Below are 20,686 nucleotides of genomic sequence, written 5' to 3'. Positions count from 1 at the left end.
AATGCTTGTCACTGCTGATTCTGATGAAGCCAGATTTCTAGGCGACAGCATTATGCGCTCTGCAGCCTATGATAGTGGTTATATTGGCAAGGGACTCTGGGACCTTGCTCCTTGTATGAGTTGCAGGTCTGTTTTGCGTTGTGCTGAAAAAAATATTTTCCTGCACGAGTTCACTGACTCTTAAGAGAAGGACCCTAGAAACATATTTCCACCAAGTGTACCTAACATTGTCCTTAAGGGCTATAAGGGAACTGTTTTGGTATCATTAAGGACTCAAGAGCTTTCTATGATAACCCAAATGGGGGGGGGGGGGTCGTCAGAAATGTAATTCTGATAGTCTAATCACTGGTTTCACTTTTAATTTGCAAAGAAAATATTTATTTTGTTATATAAAGTCACCGAGTTTGCTACTTATGTTTGTTATTTTATTAGTAAAGTCTGTTTGCTTACACACAAACTGACATGACAACTGCTTGGAACAGATAAGCTGTTCACTTGCTGCAGTGGTTCAAGACATAATGAAACATTTGAAATCAAAGGTTCACGGCGCAGCTTCCCCACAGCCTTGTCAGCACAACAAGATTACCTGTCAACCATGTAGTCCAAGGACCAATTTATGTACTGGTACATATATATTAAATGTACTTCTGCCATGGATATAAGAACATTTTGTGATGCTCACTTTCCGAACACGAATGACAGTTGTAAGACATCACGTCAAAACCTATGAAGCAGCCATTTCTTAGCCTTTTGTACTTTGTGAGAATCTGTATTTTTAACGTTTTCCATTTATCTTCAAGTACTGGCTACTTATCCAGCTTTGACTGACAAATTAAATTTGAAACTATAGTTTTGTGAAGAATGTTTATTTCCTACCAACTGGAAAAGCATTTTAAGATTGAAAACTTAAAACTTGTGGGCCAGCTGTTCTATGCCTGCATTTTTAATGTTCCTCAGCATAACTACAGTAAAACCTTGTTAATTCGAAGTCGGTGGGACTCAAAAATTGGACTTCGAATTACGTGATTTTGAATTAACCGCCAATTCGCAATTCAGAAGTACCAACCCTTGCCGCGTTACAAAATATTCTATTGCCCGTTACTGCATGCAGTTAACCTTGATTCACAGTTTATAACTTTAAAATGCCATGAAAAAAGAACTATTTCGAAAATGTATCCCAGAAGGTGCATTTACAGTATTCAAGTAATGCACTCGGATATCTCACTGGCAAACATAACCTCATGCAACGAAAGAAAGAAAGATAAAAAAGCACGATTCAAAGACGAGGAGAAATCTATGCTGGCTCCCATGTGCAAGTGCTTTATTAATTGCAATACTCTACTGTATGCACTTTAGATGCCTCGTATTTACAAAGGAAGTACCCGATGCCCTTAAAATCGAACTTTTCTATGACTCTATCCTTGTACGATTTCCCGCCATGGCACTTCTCTCGTACTTCAGAAATGTAAACACTTGCCGCGTCACAAAGTATTCTAAGAGCCATTAATACACGCAATCACCTAGATTCACAGTTTAAACCTTTCAAATGCTATGGAAAAAACTATTTCTGAAATGTATCCAACAAGGTGCATTTACAATGTTCAAATAATGCACTTGGATAAATCACTGACAAACATAACCTCACGCAACGGAAAAAAAAACAATTCAAAGACGAGGATAAATTATGCTGGTCCCCCTGTGCAAATGCATTATTTTTTGGATTTCTGTACTGTTTGCATTTTTGGATGCTTTGTACGCATGGAAAGTGCCCGACGCCCTTAAAACATCGTGGTTTATCGAACTTTCCTATGATGAGGGGATAAAGTTTTTCACTTCCATCCCATGTGCATTGCAACGCACTAGTATGACCGATTTAAAACCATAAGACCGTTTGGGCTTGCATTAAAATAAAGCAATGCAGTTTCATCGGCAAGGACAACATTGTTCGGTGCCTACGAATTTATTATATGAGCTACGGTTTTTCGTCAACTGTCGGTATCGCCAGTGTTCGCGGATTCTGTTTGTTCACACACTGCCTGTTGCGTGATATTACTGTGGTTGAATACAAAACAATTCTGATTTCATTCGACTTAGCAATCATGAAGCTCACTGTAGACCCACCGAAGTGAGTGTAAGTGCGAAAAGCTACACTTCCATGTTCTGGAACGCGCGTTCTATTATGACGCGGAGCAGATAAATCTTGAGTTGAAATTATTCTGTAAAATACTATTGTTTTAAAATGTAAAGGCAGTTTTGAATTAAAAGTCTGAATTTCGGTAATGGGGCCGACATTGTACTTCGAATTACGAATTATCCGTATTTCTAATTAAACAATTTAAATAACATGCAAAACTGTATCTCATGTTTCCGGGAATGAGAGCTTCTTCGAATTAGGCGGAATTTTGAATTAACCGATTTCGAATTATCGAGGTTCTACTGTACTTACCACAGGTTTAAATAATGCTGTACACTTGAAGTACATGCTCAATGAATATGTGCAATGAAAAATACAAATCTTGCAAAAATGGTAAGTGCAGAGAAATGGAGCATGAAAGTTTGGCACCTGCTTATTAAAATGTATTCATACCTACAGAAAGATATGTTCTGCATCAATAGTACCAATAGAATTATGAAGACCAGTTCATTGTACATAAACGAACAACTTGGTAATACTGTATGTTGGAGATATCTGAAAGTACAGGGATTTATTTTGCCACTTTCAACTGTGAATCCTGGGGTACAGGTGTTAATACAGTATAAACACTAATACAACCAGTACAGACAAATTTCTTACCGGATGAATGATGCTGCCCACAAAGTTGTTATTGTTTACAGACTCTAAAATTATTTCTACATCTCTTTGCAACAACTGAGACTCCACAAAGAATTTAGCCTCCTCAGCATATGGTACTTTAGTGTTCATATCTGGTTTACCATCAGCATCAAGTTTGAATCCAGGGCACTGCAACACACAAAATCCTCTCATTTGACAATCATCTGAGACATAAATTTCTTATAAACTATCTGCAGTTTGCATTTAAAGGAAGATTTTTGAACCTTACCAAGAATAACAATCCATTAACTCTAATAAAACTCACCCGAATACCCGAGATCATGAGAGTAATATGGTAAAAATCAGGAAGAAGAAATGCACGAACTGTTGAGCCATCTCGGACATGTTCTATAACAGCCTTAATTGGTTTTCTACCACATTTATCCACAAAATTTCTGGGGTTTTCTATTGTCCATTTGATGTCTCTGATATGTTCCTGTAAATACATAAAAGGAAAACCAGTAATACATAGTACTCAAGGCCTAATTTTAAGAAACTTACTCAGTGGATACCACAAAGACCCGTCATCTTAAAAGTAACCTAATCATCACAGTCTCTTAAACCCATGAAGAAAACAAAAACAAATGAGAAAAATGTGCAAATTGTGATACAGTAATCTTAAATGAAGATAGCATTATCAGCTGCGACGGAGTATGTAATCTCTGGTTTCACAGAAAATGCACGTCGGTCAACGTAACAGAATTCAAGGCACTATCATCAAATAATGGATCCCTCATGTTGATGTGCAGGTCATGTAGACATCGTCTAAAAAAATATGGGTTCAATTCTGCAGAGAACAATGAAGTCAGGCAAGCCACACTCGAAAACAAACATGTGACAACATCAAAAAGAAACTAGAAGTAGTAAGCAAGAGCTGATTTAAAAAAAAAAAGACACTTATCTTGGAAACACAAATTCAACAAGCAGAAATATTAGCTGCAGGACTAGGAAAAGTCTTGAATAAATCAGTACACGACCCCAGGGCATAAAGCAAAAAATAAATCTGCTAATACCTACAAGGAGGAAGAAAGGATACAAAAAGATACTAACAGAGAAAACGCTATGAATATGAAAGAGATCGGAAACTCGGCAATAACAGCCCTACACTGGTTATCCTCTCCTAGAAGAGATGCAAGACAGTATGAATCACCAAGACGACTCCCCTGACACGGCACAGAAGGCAAAGAAAAAGGAAAACTAAAAGCAGCACCCAGAACAGCATGGGTGTACGTAGGGAGACTGAAGGATGATATCACAGAAGAGGATCTGAAAGAACACCTCACAAAAAAACCGGTATCACTAAAGCAATTGAGGAGAGCCTCCGTGGCTCAGACAGCAGCGCGTCGGCCTCTCACCGCTGGATACCGTGGTTCAAATCCCGGTCACTCCATGTGAGATTTGTGCTGGACAAAGTGGAGGCGGGACAGGTTTTTCTCCGGGTACTCCGGTTTTCCCTGTCATCTTTCATTCCAGCAACACTCTCCATTCTCATTTCATAGCATCTATCAGCCATTATTGAAATCACTTTGGGAGTGGCGACCCCATCGTACCAATAGCCTATAATGTGATTCATTCATTACATCCCTGACCCGGTCAATGACTGGAAAACAGGTTGTAGGTTTTCATTTTCATAAAGTAATTGAATGCAAACAATTACCCACACGAGGATCAAACAAAGCGCTTAAAATAGGCATACCTATGGAGGAACGAGAAATAGTCTTTGACCCAGAATTCTGGCCAAATGGAGTAACCTACCACACTTATCGATTTCGTAAACAATAAAGACGAGACACCGAGAGAATTCCAGAAGACGACAGGCAAGACATTGGACATACTACTATGGAATGTGGAAGGGTTAAAGATCATTGTAAATACAGCACCAGATGATAGCCTATTTGAATAGGACAAGATGTAATAATAGCTACAGAAACATTTCTGAGAGCCTTTTGGCACCACAGGATACTACACAGCACACGCTTACGCTGAACCAAAAGCTTTAGGCAGACCGGAGGGAGGTGTATCCCTTATGTCCAAACACGCCACAGGAAAAATTAAAAAGATAGTAAAGGAAGCAAACATGATAATAGTAAAATCTATGGACATTACAGTAGTGGGGACGTACATTACATATGGCACATCAATAGACGACACAGTGGAGCAGATAACAGGGGCTATATCACAAGTGAGAACAGAAGAAAACATAATTATTGCAGGAGATTTCAACTGCAGAATTGACAAACCAAATAACAAACAACAACTATACTGAATATTCTACAGGAGGAAGGTTTTAAACTCATCAATTAGGCTGAAGATATAACCTTTATAGCATACAATGGAAGAAGCAGAATACACTTAATTTTCTATAAAGGATAGATGATCATAGTTAAAAACCAAAAAAGGAAATGGAATACCTCGAACACACCACTCACAAAACATATCCCCATACATACCAGATTAATATTAGTAAGAAACATATATGAGAAGTCACTTCCAGACTCACATAAAACAACAAGAAAAATAAACTTAAAAGTGTTACAAAACAATACACAAGCTATAGAAAACGCGAAGCGACACCTAAGAGAAAATAATATCTATCTTACCATGGCTACCATTCAAGATGCTATAAATGCAGCAACGGTACCAGCCACAAAAAGGAAATCGAAACCATTGTTTGACACAGAGTGCTACCAACATCGAAGAGAAACATTAGATGCCCCACACAAAGCACGACTCAAAAATGTAAAAGATGACCTAGAGGAATATGCTAGAAAGAGAAAGGAATACAAGACTCTCCTGAAAAACAAAAAATCACCATTTATAGAAAAAGAAGCACTAAGAGAAGCAGATGAAGCACGCAAGGATCCCTACATAGCACTCAAAAGAAAGGTCACCAGGTGAAATCCAAATGGAAAAGTTGGGAATGCCACTTCTCTCAAATTTTAAATAAAAGACAAACAAATCACATGAAAATAGGACACCAAATGAGGAAGACACTTCCCAAATTACAACAGAAGAGGTTGAAACAGTAATTAGAAACACAAAAAACAAAACAAAAAAAGGCGGGATTTATAATGAGATGTTAAAGAAATCAACACGAGTGTTAATGGAAATATGGACAGAATTATTTAATAAATGCCTCAGCTGAGGAGAAATCCCAGATAGCTGTAGAAAATCTACAATTAAAGTTCTCTACAAGGGATCAGGGGATACAAATAATCTGAATGGTATAGCAATTGAAAATAACATATTTAAAGTCTACATAAAGTTATTCAACAAACACCTAATAGAGACAGATTGATTCCAGACTAACAATTTGGCTTCAGAGAAGGAAGGTCCACCTTACTAGCCATACATATTCTTCTTAATGACATCGACCAAGCGTTAAGACATTTGGAGCACGGCAAATATGGAATTGAGAAAAAAGAATGGAAGAAAGTAAAAGATAACATCAGGAAGTGAAAAGAAGGTGCAAGAAAGTAGTAAATGAAAAAAAGATGAGTAGGATTTACACAAGTTAGAAGACCATGTTTATAGTAGTAAAAGGATGCTATAATGAGTTGTAAGAATGCAGACAAAAGAAAGAGTGAAGATGTTTGTTGTTTAAAAAGGCCGAACAGCTAGGTCATCAGCCTCTAATTGTACCAAGTGCAGCGAAATGAAACTATAATTAAGGTTAAAATGTATCCACTTAATAGAATCTAAAAACGAATGATGAAAAAATGACAATGAATCCAAAACAATCAGTGGATCCAACTCACAATGCCTATTTTCTGAGATGATGCTTTTTCTCCAAAGGGGTCCAAAATCCAGGTCACTGGCCCCTCAATAGTATAGTAGTATAATAGTATCGGTAAAGCAAAACCATGGTGTTCCTCCTATAGCAGTATTAATCGCAGATAACGTAGACTCGTGGTGTTCCTCGCATGATTGTACTAATCACATATAATGCAGACCAAGGCCTCTCAAATGCCCAAAATCTCACGCGTGCAAATCGATGCGCAGAGGCCCCATGCAGTGTGCATCAGTCCGACACGGATTGACTCGGATGGTGTAGTGTGCTGAGAGCAACTAAGCGTTCGGCGATAGGCAGCTTGTTTATCAGTGAAATAGATAAGCACAAGACAATAAAATAATGGAGTAACCTGTTTTGAAGAAAGCAAAGATTTCCGAAAGACCATTTCAATCGAACTGGGAACTTTCGTATTTTTCCTCAGTCATGACGAGAAAGCCAAATGTTTGATCCGTGGGACACTAATTATGTGATCATCAAAAAGATCTATTTCTCTATAAGAACGCTTTGCTCAAATTCTACGAGAATTTGTCGACGGAAGATTTTTCTAAGCTGCATCGAGAAGCAGCTAAGATTATTTCTGTTTGGTTCCACATGTATATATGAAAGTTGTTTTTTCCTGTTTTGACTTGTACAAAAACTAGATTGCGTGCAGGTAGGCCTATTTCTGATTGGAATTTAAAGAAGGCTCTCAGAAATGCTGTCAGCGGATCCCTTGCTCCATACATAACTGGCATAATTGCACAGATAAAGGAAAGGAAGAGCTCGAGAAGATAAACTGTCTGCTCAAACCAAATTGAAAGAATTTAACACTGGTAACATTGTCCCATACAACAGTGTCTCCGCTCACCGCACAAACATTACGCAGTGAAGGGAGAATCAGCAGGGAAGATGAAGGCGGAGACAGGCCGAACGGGTGAGAGGTGTAGGGAAAGTGAAGTGGGGGTTTGCACTCTGGTCAACCTAGTGAAGTCGTCTCCTGCACCATGCGCCGTGCAGTGCACGGGCGCATGCACCCTGAGAGGCACCAATGTAGATCCAAGGTATATCGGACATAATGGCACCATTTACAGGTAACACAGACCCATGGTGTTCCCCACATAGTGGTTCTAATCATAGGCGAAGGCCCATGGTTTATCACACACTATGGTACCACCCATAGGCAACACAGACACACGATATTCCTCACATAATGGTACTACTCATAGGTAATGCACACCTGAGGTTTTCCTCAAATAGTGCTACTAATCAGAGGAAAGGCAAAATACCGCGGGGTTCCTCACCTAGTGGTACTAATCACAGGCAACACAGACCCAGAGTATTATTCGTATAATGGTACTACTGATAGGTAATGCAGACATATTCTCAATGCAGCGCCCGGCACCCTCTCATGTGAGACACTACTTGTGCACCCGGGCAAGGATATCATAGCTCTCAACACTATCAGATGCAGCATACATACAAAGAGGAAATTCCATTAAAAACATTGAAGCTCTTTAGGCTTTTTCAATCGAGAAATTACCAGCGTTTTGGCCCAGTGTAGCAGTGGGCTGATCAATTGGATTGCTACACCTTTCCAAGACGCTGACTGTTAGTACACCGTTGAGACACCAATGCAAGCCTCTTATGTAGGACAATGCAGTGACGATGCATTAACGGAAGCATGTGCCTTCGTATGTATAAATGCCTGCTTTTGGCCTTTATATATATAAAATAAGGTTCCTAGAAGGAAACCATAATTTAATTTCTAGACGGCAAATGTTAAATGTTTTTTATAGGAAATTCCACTGTCTGGATTTTCTGGATTTCTACGGCTGGCACTCCCCAATATTATTATCCACAGTACAAATTAGGTAATATGCTTCTCCTGTTCACAGTTCAACCGCTTCCCAAATTAGATAGAATATCTTACTAAAGAGCTATTCAGGTTATGTTTTCTACTATGAGGGATTCTTCAATACATTGTATTAAAAAATTAGCAATTTTTCCTCCCTTTTCATTTTATCTTCAGTGAGTACAGGTGTGCCCTTTTTACAATGTGTGGCATTACACTTCAGACATTAATGTCACTTTTTACAACCAGAACAGACATTTTTAATGCGTATATACATTTGATATTTACCACATTTCTCTGAATCCAAGATGACCCTGAATGCAAGACTACCCCCACTTTTTCCTTTAAAAAAAATTAGGCTTAAAAAGCGCTTTGTGAAATCATATTAATGGCTTCTTGTACAGTACGCATTTTTAGACTATCCTTGTCTACACCCCGACACCAAACACTGACTAATAATACCGTATTTTTTTGCGGCTGCACAATCATTCTTTATTTTTGGGAGTTTAATAACCATTAAATTGAAATTGGCATCAATATCGAGGAGAACCCGCTGAAAATTTGCTAGCAATGCCTGTTCCACATCTCTACAATACAACGATCCATCAGGAAATATTCATGCTGTCTATAAAACTTGTTACCTTTACTAAGCGCCAGGTACAACTGCCTGCCGCTAGATACACATTTCGCTTGCTGGCTTCGGTCGACTTCAGCAGCTAACATTGTATGATGAAGTTGTGGACATTGAAGGTTGAGTTTATTGTGCCGTCATTTGGCTATTCCACCCTTGCATTGCTCATGCACATACCTCACAATTTCATCTTTGACTTCTTTAAAGCATCCTTGTTGTGGGCCACTGAATGCATTTTTTTGTACAATGTGCACTTTAAAGCTATCCTTGTCTTTTACATCAAAGAAAGGACAATAAGTTCCACCTTTTCAATACTATATATTGTGTAAAGTTTTACGTTACAGCTAAAACATCACGACTTTCGTACATTCGGTACCGGTTTCGACAGATTCTGTCATCATCAGCCAAGGATATTTGCACAAAGACAAGTATAAATCATGACTCCTATGGTGTGATTACAATGGTGAATTAAAAATATACATTGTGTGATTAAAATAGTATACACATATATAGATTGAGGGTCAGTAAAATGAGACTAGTCATATTTCTATAAGGTGTACACCTTAATATTTCTAATTAAAAGGATAACTTGTTGAGAGAAATTCTGTTTCTGTAATATATAGTTATAGTGAAATTTGATTGTAGGCTTAAATCTGTAATACTTTAACTTTTTGACCAGTCGATTCGTTGAAGTCATGTAGTCATGTTTGACACATTAAAAAGGTAAACAAACATTTAGTCAAATGGTGTTCCACATAAAACATGTACAATAAAATTTGAATGGAGCTTCAACTTGGACTTAAGAAAGGAAGAATTATGTTAAAATGTTCAATGCAAGCAGAAATAGAGGAGTTAATTTTTCACTATGTATTGATGTTTATAATTAGAGTGTCCATTGAACAGTTCAATATGTCGACTTATGTTCTGGAATGATGGTTTATATCATTTTGAGAAAATAGTAATTGAGGTTCTTGCTAAGGTGGTACTTGAAGATCTTATGTTGTAAGTTGTGAATACATGAATGATTTGGAAAGATCCTCATCCAAGTCTGAACCTATAAGAAATAAAACGCGATTTGAAGTTATATGAGAATCGGAAGGAGTTAAAATTCGCGAAATATTAGCGAAATGAAGAACTCACCTCAGGTGCCAAGTTGATAGTAGATGTATCGGAGTGGAACTAACAGGCTGAATGTGAAGAGACGGACCTCAGATGGAAGCAAGGAGGGGCGGAGTTACTGAGTAAGGGGAAGGGGGAACGCGGAGGGGCGCGGACGGTGGTAGGGGTAATATGCAAGCGTGTTATGGATTGTTTTGAAGATAGATCGATTTTTGGATATTTTAAGATTATTCAATATTTTGATGAACGTAACAAATAAAATCGTAGGTTTGTTGGATAGATCATTGAGATTAAAATTTGAATTAAGGTACTGATCAAGTGAGATGTAAAACTTCAGTGAAATCAAGTATTGGACCTTTATTTATTATTTCAATGTCGTCTATATTGTGGTTTATGCCATAAAATTTGTGTTTTTTAGTCATGTATATGTTGGCCTACTGCGGAAAATTTTCTGTATTTAATTGCATTTACGTGTTCTGTATATCTAATTTTGAACGATCTACCGGTCTGTCCGAGGTAGGTACTGAGACAGTCGTTACAATGAAATCTACAGACACCTGACTTTTCAAAAGGGTTGGAAGGGTTGAGTTAGAGTTGTGTAGAATGTCTAGGTTTCTATTATTGGTTTTGAAGGAAATGTTAATATTCTGCTTCATAAATATATTTGTAATGTTATAGATATTGCAGTTATAGGTAAAAGTTGAAAGTTTTTGATTTAGTGGTTTGTTTAATTAGGTTCGATTTTGGGTGATGTCTGAATTTGCTGATTATATTTTCTATAAAATTCTTATTGTAGCCATTATGAAATGCGATATTGCGTATAGTGTTTAATTCTTTATTAAGGTATGATTTCGACATAGGAATATCGAATGCTCGGTGCACTAGGCTATTGTAGGTAGCCCGTTTATAATTAGGGGGATGAGTAGAGTCCTGTTGTATAGTCGTAGCAGTATGTGTGGGTTTTCTATAAATTTTATATTTAAAGGAAGATGGGAGCCTAGTGATAGTGAGATCTAGAAAATTGATGGTATTGTTGACTTCGGATTCTGGTGTGAATTTAGTGTCTGTATCTATAGTGTTAAGCTGTGTTAGGGTGGTAGCTGCGTCTGTAGTACGTTGGTCCATAATAATAAATACATCATCGATGTACCTGGACCAGAGATGTATATTGTTAAATGTGGCGTTGTCTATTTTTGTATGTTCTAAAAAATCTAGGTATATTTTTGCTAAAAATGCCGGAGGCTGGTGAACCCATGGCTAGGCCGTCCTGCTTGTACATTATTTTATTGAATGTAAAGTAGTTGTTATTGATTAAAAGCTTCAAGATAGACATAAAATCAGCTATCTCAAGTTGACTAAGTTGGCTTCACATTCAGCCTGTTAGTTCCACTCCGATACATCTACTATCAACTTGGCACCTGAGGCGAGTCCTTCATTTTGCTAATATTTCATGAATTTTAACTCCTTCCGATTCTCATATAACTTTAAATCGCATTTTATTTCTTATAGGTTCCGATTTGGATGAGGATCTCTCCAAATCATTCATGTATTCACAACCTACAACATAAGATCTTCAAGTACCACCTTAGCAAGAACCTCAATTACTATTTTCTCAAAATGATATAAACCAACATTCCAGAACATAAGTAGACATATTGAACTGTTCAATGGACACACTAATTATCAACATCAATACATAGTGAAAAATTAACTCATCTATTTCTGCTTGCATTGAACATTTTAACATAATTCTTCCTTTCTTAAGTCCAAGTTGAAGCTCCAATCAAATTTTATTGTACATATTTTATGTGGAACACCATTTGACTAAATGTTTGTTTACCTTTTTAATGTGTCAAACATGGCTACATGACTTCAATGAATCGACTGGTCAAAAAGTTAAAGTATTACAGATTTAAGCCTACAATCAAATTTCACTATAACTATATATTACAAAAACAGAATTTCTCTCAACAAGTTATCCTTTTAATTAGAAATATTAAGGTGTACACCTTATAGAAATATGACTAGTCTCATTTTACTGACCTTCAATCTATGTATATTTTTAATTCACCATTGTAATCACACCATAGGAGTCATGATTTATACTTGTCTTTGTGCAACCATCCTTGGCTGATGATGACAGAGAATCTGTCGAAACCGGTACCGAATGTACAAAAGTTGTGATGTTTTAGCTGTAATGTAATGTAAAACTTTCACGCAATATATAGTATTGAAAAGGTGGAACTTATTGTCCTTTCTTTGATGTAAATCTTGTTTCAATACGGAACCTAAGTGTGAAATTCTTAACGTTAAAAAAAAAATCTTTGTCTTCACGCTAAAGTGAAACGTTGACATTAGTTATACGTTTTTTTTTTTTTTGCGGCTGCACAATTATTCTCCATTTCCACATGTTTAACACATTCACGCCCGTATCCGAGTTATTGCCTATAGCGCATGAGCATGCTGTGGACCGTATCCGAGTTAGCCCGGCTAAGCGCAACCTTGAATTGCAGCCGTTCCTACGCAGCTGGGATCTATTTTGGTCACAAATATGTGAAAGAGAGATGAAGGTAATACCCTTATGAATGCTTCTACTCAACAGAAACCACATGGCCACGGCGATTTCCCTCCCAATGCACTTTTTTTTTTGTTTTGTTTCTGACGGTACCCTAGCACTGGCCCAACTGGCTGCGTAGTTGGTTTTTGATTGCACAAGCATGTGTATAGTTGCGTTCTGAAGTGCAACCATGGCGTGCAGGGCAAAGTAAGTGTTGACGAAATTGCTGACATCCATTTCAATGAAGACTTAGGTGATGAACTGATTCCTGAACTAAGTGAAATTGAAAGTGACAGTGAAGACGATTCTCCTGGACACATGACAGAAAACACAGTACCGGTACCCGAATGTTCGCCTTTATATCGCCCCCCCTGCAATCCCATATACTGCTAAACCACGTATAAATATTGAAACAGAAAACACTAACGAGATGTCATTTGTAAATCTATTTCTCACAGCTGAATTTCTCGAATACCTATGAGAGTCATGTAATCAGTGCTGCGCCGCGCCCCTTCTCTAAACACTCTCTTGCTCAAACGTCTGGTGACTTTCAGAAATGAGACAGTTCCTGGGTTTGATGCTCACTACCAGCATCATTAGTAAACCATGTCTCAGAATGTACTGGAGAGAAGATCCAATTTTCTCCACTCCTATTTTCTCATAGACAATGTCACGAAATCGCTTTGAAAGTATCCTCTCATATCTCCACTTTAGTGACAGCAGCGAATACGAGCACAGCACTGACAGATTGTATAAAATCAGACTCATTTTACAGAAACTTTCGGACAGATGTACAGAGCTTTATACCCCCCAAACAGAAAACTGCTCTGGACGAAGGAATGCTAGCCTGGAGAGGGCGCCTAAGATTCCGCGTATACAACCCTGGTAAAATAATAAAATATGGCATTTTAGTGAGGATGGTTTGCGAGTCTAACACGGGGTACATCTGTAAACTCATGATATATGATGCAAGTGGTGCGAATTTACAAAGCACAGTTTTTCAGCTGCTTGAAAATTATCTTGGCCAGGGGTATACAGTCTATATGGACAATTACTACAATAGCGTTGGACTCGCGAAACAATTACGGGAACAGAACACTGCCGTATGTGGAACAATACGGTCAAATAGGGGTGTACCAAAAGATCTAAAGGAACACCAGGCAATTCTCGAACGGGGGGAAATGACTTTCAGGAGGGACGAGGATGCATTGCTTGTTTCTTGGAGGGACAAAAAGGCTATTACTATGGTAACTACCATCCATTCGGCAGAAATGGTCGAAACAAAGAAACCTGGAAAAATACAAATGAAACCAGAGTCTGTGACCAACTATAATCAACACATACATGGTGTTGATACTGCAGATCAGTACTTGGCGCTCTATCCTTTCATGAGGAAAACTATAAAGTGGCCAAAAAAAAGGTTTTTTTTAAATTTACTGTACTGCTCACTTTTTAACGCATTTCGGCTCTCTCAGAACTCAAATCCTCAAAAATCAAAAACATTTCTGAATTTTATGCAGACAGTAGTTAGGAACTTGCTCCAGGAAAAAAGTGAACCCGACATACAAGTACAATCACCTCTCTCCGACATCTCAGCTCTATCGGCTTCATCAGCTCCAAGTCAACGTCCCGCGATTATGCCTCCAAAAAGGGCACTGGCCAAGGATCTACCATTTAGGTTAGATGGCAAGAGAAAAGAGCATATTTTCTTCAAGTTTCCACTATCAAATAAAGTCAAGTTCCCTTCAAGAAGGTGCAAAGTGTGCTTCAAAAATAAAATTATTAGTGAAACACGCTATTTTTGTGGAAAGTGTGGTGTTCCCATTCACCCAGGAAAGTGTGACATTAGCTACCACACCCTACAGAGATACTAGAGGACTTCATTAAGGTATGTGGAAAATTTTGTTTCCATATCTTGTTTATTTTAGAACTTATTGTGAAAAGAATTCGTTGTTGTTTGCTCTGCCACTAACAGCTGAAATAGCTGGGCCAGCTCTTTAAATAGCCAGCTCAGATGATGGGCGTGAATGTGTTAATAACCATTAACTTAAAATTGCAGATATGCTAATTTTCAAAAGTAAAAAAACCCAGAGAAATTTGGCAGCGAATCGCGACGTATTACGACATGCCTGATGGCAGAACATGTACTAATTGATTATAATTCAATACTTTAACAATTCTACTTGGCCTACATATACATATTTCATTATTTATATGCGAATTATAAATACTGGACATACCTGAACTTTAGGAACATGTAACTTCTCATCCTTCAACATGATGAACACATTATGACTAATTGTTGTTCAACACACCCGTAGCTGACTTAGCCCTCTTCAGAAACTCTAACTAAATTTTTGCTGAAAGCACCTGCCTTGCTGAAATGATTTTAAGGTATAAAGTTTTTCCAAAGTTTGTTCAGACAGCAAGGGATGATTGCAGAAACGATGATTAGTTTTAAGCCTTAGACAATGTCTACCTAAACAACATCTAAATTGTGCACGGTCCTCCATTGCATAAACAATGTTCAGCTGGTGTTTAACTAGACATTGTTTCATAAAGAATGTGTTCATTATACGCATGTTGGTGTATTCGGCAAACTGGACCAATCTCTCCCCTATCTCATTTCTCACATCTATCCCATAGTTTCCAATAACAGTTTCACCAGTCTTACAGGTTCCAACCTTCGCATTGAAAGTGACAGTCGCTCCCCTTCTCACAGGTTTCATGTAGACTCTCATAAAAGGATTCCAACTCCTCGTCTGAATGGCTTGATGTGGGCGCATATACTTGCACAATGTGCATTTCGTATATCTTAGAGTTTTAGAACTGATCGCGCAATTCTACCTGAAGTACGTTACAATACAGAGACCTTGTTTACGAGATGTCCATTGATTAGGAATCCTTACTCCATTAAGCCCCCCTTCTGGTTCACCACAGTAATAGAATAAATTACCAGAATTCAAAAGATAACACCCTTCTCCTTTACGGCGTACTTCAGATAGACCGATTACGCTCCAGTTGATCTTTCCAAGTTCATCTTTGAGTTCTTCTAATCTGTCATTGCCTAATAGAGAACGACAGTTGCATGTGCAAAGCTGGTAGGTTTGGATTTTTCCTATGGTTGTTTCTCTTTCATGAGACATCAAAGTAGCACCCACCCGGAGATCCGATTGTGGGGCTATTTTACCTCCGGAATGTAGGAAATTCACCTTAATGTCACTCGTGAAGCATAATCACCACGCCAGCTTCATTGACGGATTGGTGATCCTCCTGCACTGATCGGCTCGCCGACCCAGATTCTCGCTGGGATTGCTTACCCGAACCTTCTGCTGGGTTGCTCGTCTTAACGGGGGCACCTCTTGTAGGTTACGTGCTTGGAGTTGGAGTGCGAGACGCTAGAGGACTCAAACTTGCCGAGTCCTTATGTTATTGTTGCAAGATGGATTGCAACAACGCGTCGCACTCCGATTAATTATATACATAGCTTGCATTCTGGAGATCATAGGTTCGAAACGCTTCATCGGCAGCTCTGAAGATTGTTTTCCATATTTTTACACCAGACAAGTAATAGAGCTGTTGTTATGGCCACGGCTCTTCTTAGTCCTCCTCTTTAAACAATAATCCCCACCATTACTACAACTTGCTGAAAACTCAACTGAATTAGCACGACGATTGTTACAAAAAAACACATACAACCTACCTTTTAGTTATCACTATTATGTGTGCTTACTTGGCAGTAAATGTAAGTGAATCCCTCCCGGTTGATGTATATGACAGCCCTCTAACAATTGAGACAAGTAATTCTGACGTGTATGTAGTCAAAGTAACCTATAATTCCATGAAAATTATACCAGGTATACTAAAATATATAGGTTGATAAGAATTGTAGTCAAGTTGACAGTTAACAGACTGCCCCTTTATCAGTCTCAAGAGACAAGTCTCTTGAATAGCAAAGTCTTATTTTAAGCTGTACCTCCTCGTACATTTCAAATGAATTGCAGTGATTTCGCAGCGGAAGACCCACAGAGGGACCGTCAGACTAACCTTTTTTCCCGGAATCGTCTCAACATAATACAAATTACATGTTTCATAGTACATAAGTTCTGATTGTGAATCACTCCTCACATTTGAGGTTAAACAGTGATCTCGGCAGTGTTTCAACATGGCTGGTTGAACATTACGTAGGTGCTTTGAAAAGTTCTCGGTATATACTAGAATTAAGTATCTTACCTCGGTGGAACTGCTTTTATTTTTCAACATAGTCTCCCTGTAGACTAATGCATTTGGTCTAGCGATGTTCCAATGCCTTGATCCCATCTCGAAAGTGAGATTCCTCCAGGCCTGCAAAATACCTCTCCAATTTGGATGTCAGATCTTCCCTTGTAGAAAATCTCCGTCCACCGAGGAAAATTTTCAGCTTGGGGAACAGATGAAAGTCTGATGGTGCCAAATCAGGTGAATAAGGTGGGTGTGGCAACAATTCGTACCCCAGTTCATGAAGTTTTGCCATGGCAATAACACTTGTGTGCGGCGGAGCGTTGTCCTGATGAAAGATGACCTTTTTCCTTGCCAAACCAGGTCTTGTTTCGCGTATCTTTTCCTGTAGTTGGTCTAGGAGGTTTGCACAGTATTGCCCCATAATTGTTTGGCCAGTAGGAAGATAATCTATCAGCAGAATGCCTTTTGCATCCCAGAAAACTGAGGCCATGACCTTTCCGGCCGAACGCACTGCCTTTGCTTACTTTGGTGGTGGTGAATCAGCATGTTTCCACTGCTTTGACTGCTGTTTTGTCTCTGGGGTATAGTAGTGGACCCAAGTTTCATCTGTAGTCACAAACCGGCGCAAAAAGTCTTGTTGGTTGCACTGAAAACGGGCCAGACTTTGTTCGGAAATTTCCAGTCTGGTGCGTTTATTGTCCAATATCAAGAGCCGCAGCACTCATCTAGCAAATAATTTTTTCATACCCAATTTTTCAGTTAAAATAATATACCCATTCAGAAGACATTCCTACAGCTTCAGCAATCTCCCGCACATTCAGTCGACGATCCTCCATGACCATTTTATGCACTTTTGCGATAAATTCTGGGGTCGTAACACTTTTTGGCCATCCACTACGCGGATCATCATCCAAGCTTTCCCGACCAAATTTAAACTCGCTGGTCCACTTGGCAACAGTTGAAAATGAAGGAGCAGAGTCCCCAGTGTGTTCTGAAAGTCGACAAATTTCCTTTGCTTTCATAGCTTTCTTTACAAAGTATTTAATCACTGCTTGAATCTCAGTTTTTTCCATTTTCACAAATCACTACGCAGGAACAACAACAAAGAGTCGTCACTACCACACTCCTGCAGCTAGAGCACTGACGCGCCACGTGTTCACTCACAAAGGATATATGATTATTGCACGGGAACCTCGTTGCTCTAGCACTGACATCTAGCGGTGATTCCGAGAACTTATCAAACCATCCTCGTAGTTTTAGACAGTGTCTAATGCCCGAGTGCACCAACCTCGGAAAAGAGAATACAGCGGTAAACTTCACAATTTTACCAGGGTAAAGTCGTATTTCCGTTGCACCAAGCTCGGTTTCGAGGTTACCAACATTTTACCACGGTATAATGTTTACCGCCCGTGAGCGAGCGGTTAACTAAGAAAAACGAGGTAAAGTTGTATTTGTGCTCTGTTGTTAAAGATTCCAAGATGGAGCTTAACAACTATAGGTTATATCTCCAGTATCTTAATCAGTTTGAAAGAAATGAAGGGAGAATTATAGAAGAGAGACGCGATTTATTTAAAGAATTAAGCGATGTTTTGTTCCAGAGAAGATTTAGATTGCGTAAGGAAACAGTGAATTACATTTTAGATTTAAATGGTGAACAATTGGAATCCCCGACTGGGAGAAACTGTCCTATATCGCCCAGAAATAGTCTTTTAATAGCGCTGCGGTTCTATGCAACTGGAACATTTCAAGGAGTGATCGGTGACGTCTGTGATGTTGGCAGAACAACTGTATGCCGCATAATACACAAGGTTTCTGATCTACTTGCGTCGTTATCGCCACAGTTCATTCAACTTCCACTTACGCAGCGAGAACGAAGAGAGGTTATGGGAAGGGTTTCATACAATAGCTGGGTTCCCTGGTGTGTTGGGTGCGGTGGACTGCACTCATGTGCGAATACAGTCTCCCGGAGGTGAAAATGGGGAGGTATTTAGAAATAGGAAAGGTTATTTCTCGCTAAACGTGCAAACTGTGAGCGATTCGAACCTCACGATACGAGATATTGTAGCAAGATGGCCAGGGTCGACTCATGATAGCACAATATTTCACAATTCTCGGCTGAGAGCGCGCCTCGAGACGAGAGAAATAGCTAATGGCTATCTTTTGGGTGATGGAGGTTACCCACGTAAATTCTTCCTCCTTACACCTGTTCAGAATCCCACCTCCCCAGCAGAACAACGATATAACAGAGCCCATATTGCCAAAAGGAATGTTGTCGAGAGACAATATTGTGTGTGGAAAACGAGGTCTCCTTCCATGTCTTTAGGACTTCAATGTAACATTCAAAACATGTCGAACATTATTTTCCATTTTAAGGAGTCGATAACCTGCTTGCGCTGTCACAAAATGTAAACACGAGGGACAAGTGACTATCGAAATGATCACTGCTTCCTGAATACTACTTCGAATTTCTTCCGAGGGGAATAATAGCGAGAAAATCAAGGGTCAAGAAACCGCGGTAACGAAACCGGGCGGTAGTAATGGTGCACTGCTTTTACGACAATACCACGGTAAAAGTTTTACCACGGTTTCGGAAAGGCTGATAATTACCGAGCTTGGTGCACTCGGGCATAAGTGATAAATAACGTCTCCGCAATGCGGCAGCCATACTTAGACATTAACCGTAGACATCGCTACACACAGTTTTTGTAATCAGCCCCAAGTGTTTGAACTGTCTTTGTGACTGCTAAAAATCCTTTCACATTCTGCATTGCTATGTGGAATTGATAAAATAGCAAGCATCAGCTCAGAGTGTGTCATATTTAAGTACACCATCAGCTGATTTCATCTGACCTACCAATGCCCACTGAACATCAATTCTTCCTTTTGCCAGGTCTGTTTCTTGGAGCTGAAAGCTAAAGAAGTGGGAGTGTAGAATATCACTTTCTTTATCCAAATGTTCCATTTTACAAGTCAGAATGTTCGGAAACTTGTTAATGAAAATTATGCCTTACTTATAGCAGAAATATTTGCAACTTCCGCATTAATTAAAACATCTTTGAATGGAAATTTGTGTACCATGTAGTCACATGATGAAGAGAAACACTTTCTGACTTAAAGAATATGCACTTTTCCTCAGACTACTAAGTGCTCACCAAAACTAACAGAGTTCCCTATCATCAGATCACAATCAATCTTTTGATTTGCTGGAGTATGATGATCTACATCAAGGAGAGAGGAGGAGCTTTCAATAACGTGCGGTTTCACAAACCTTGCCATCACGTTCAATAGTTCCTCCAAAAATTGACTTCAATAAGTGGATGTGTAGCATACTTGACTGAAGAGCTACGTTTGGATTCTCAAAGAAATCCATAAAACTTGAGAAAAAGGCAAAAAGATTTATGTAAATTTGATGAAAGGAACATGAACAGTTGTTCTTCACATGACAAAGTATGGATCTTTAGTGTCATCAGTAGTTTCATTCGGGGGTGGGGAGAAAGTGATGACTGGGTTTTCCTTTTAACTGAGGAGTGAGATGAAATGTTATGACAACGCTTCACCTTTTCAGACAAACAAGACACATCTGCACTTAGACTGTGCTTACGAATTTTGTCTTCAAAGTTCCCATCTGAGTATCCTTACTCACAATTTCACTCCTGAATAAAGTAACCAAAGGCTCCCACTACAGCAAAATCCTATCCAAA

At 38.9% G+C, this 20,686-nt stretch overlaps 1 protein-coding gene across 1 annotated transcript in view; it reads right to left on the bottom strand.

Moving 5' to 3' along the window:
- Window positions 1–20,686, bottom strand: part of Tudor-SN (Staphylococcal nuclease domain-containing protein 1) — a 242,826-nt gene that overhangs the window by 200,017 nt on the left and 22,123 nt on the right. Inside the window, exons 5-6 of the mRNA XM_067136883.2 lie at window positions 3,099–3,269; window positions 2,795–2,962 (exon numbers count right to left, since the gene is read on the bottom strand). Coding sequence (XP_066992984.1) covers window positions 2,795–2,962; window positions 3,099–3,269 — 339 coding nt within the window. The remainder of the gene's footprint in view (window positions 1–2,794; window positions 2,963–3,098; window positions 3,270–20,686) is intronic.

This window comes from Anabrus simplex, chromosome 1 (genome assembly GCF_040414725.1).
Source record: "Anabrus simplex isolate iqAnaSimp1 chromosome 1, ASM4041472v1, whole genome shotgun sequence".
NCBI lineage: Eukaryota > Metazoa > Arthropoda > Insecta > Orthoptera > Tettigoniidae > Anabrus > Anabrus simplex.
The sequence above is the reverse complement of the archived record's forward strand: the minus strand, read 5'-3'. Positions and strand labels throughout refer to the sequence as shown.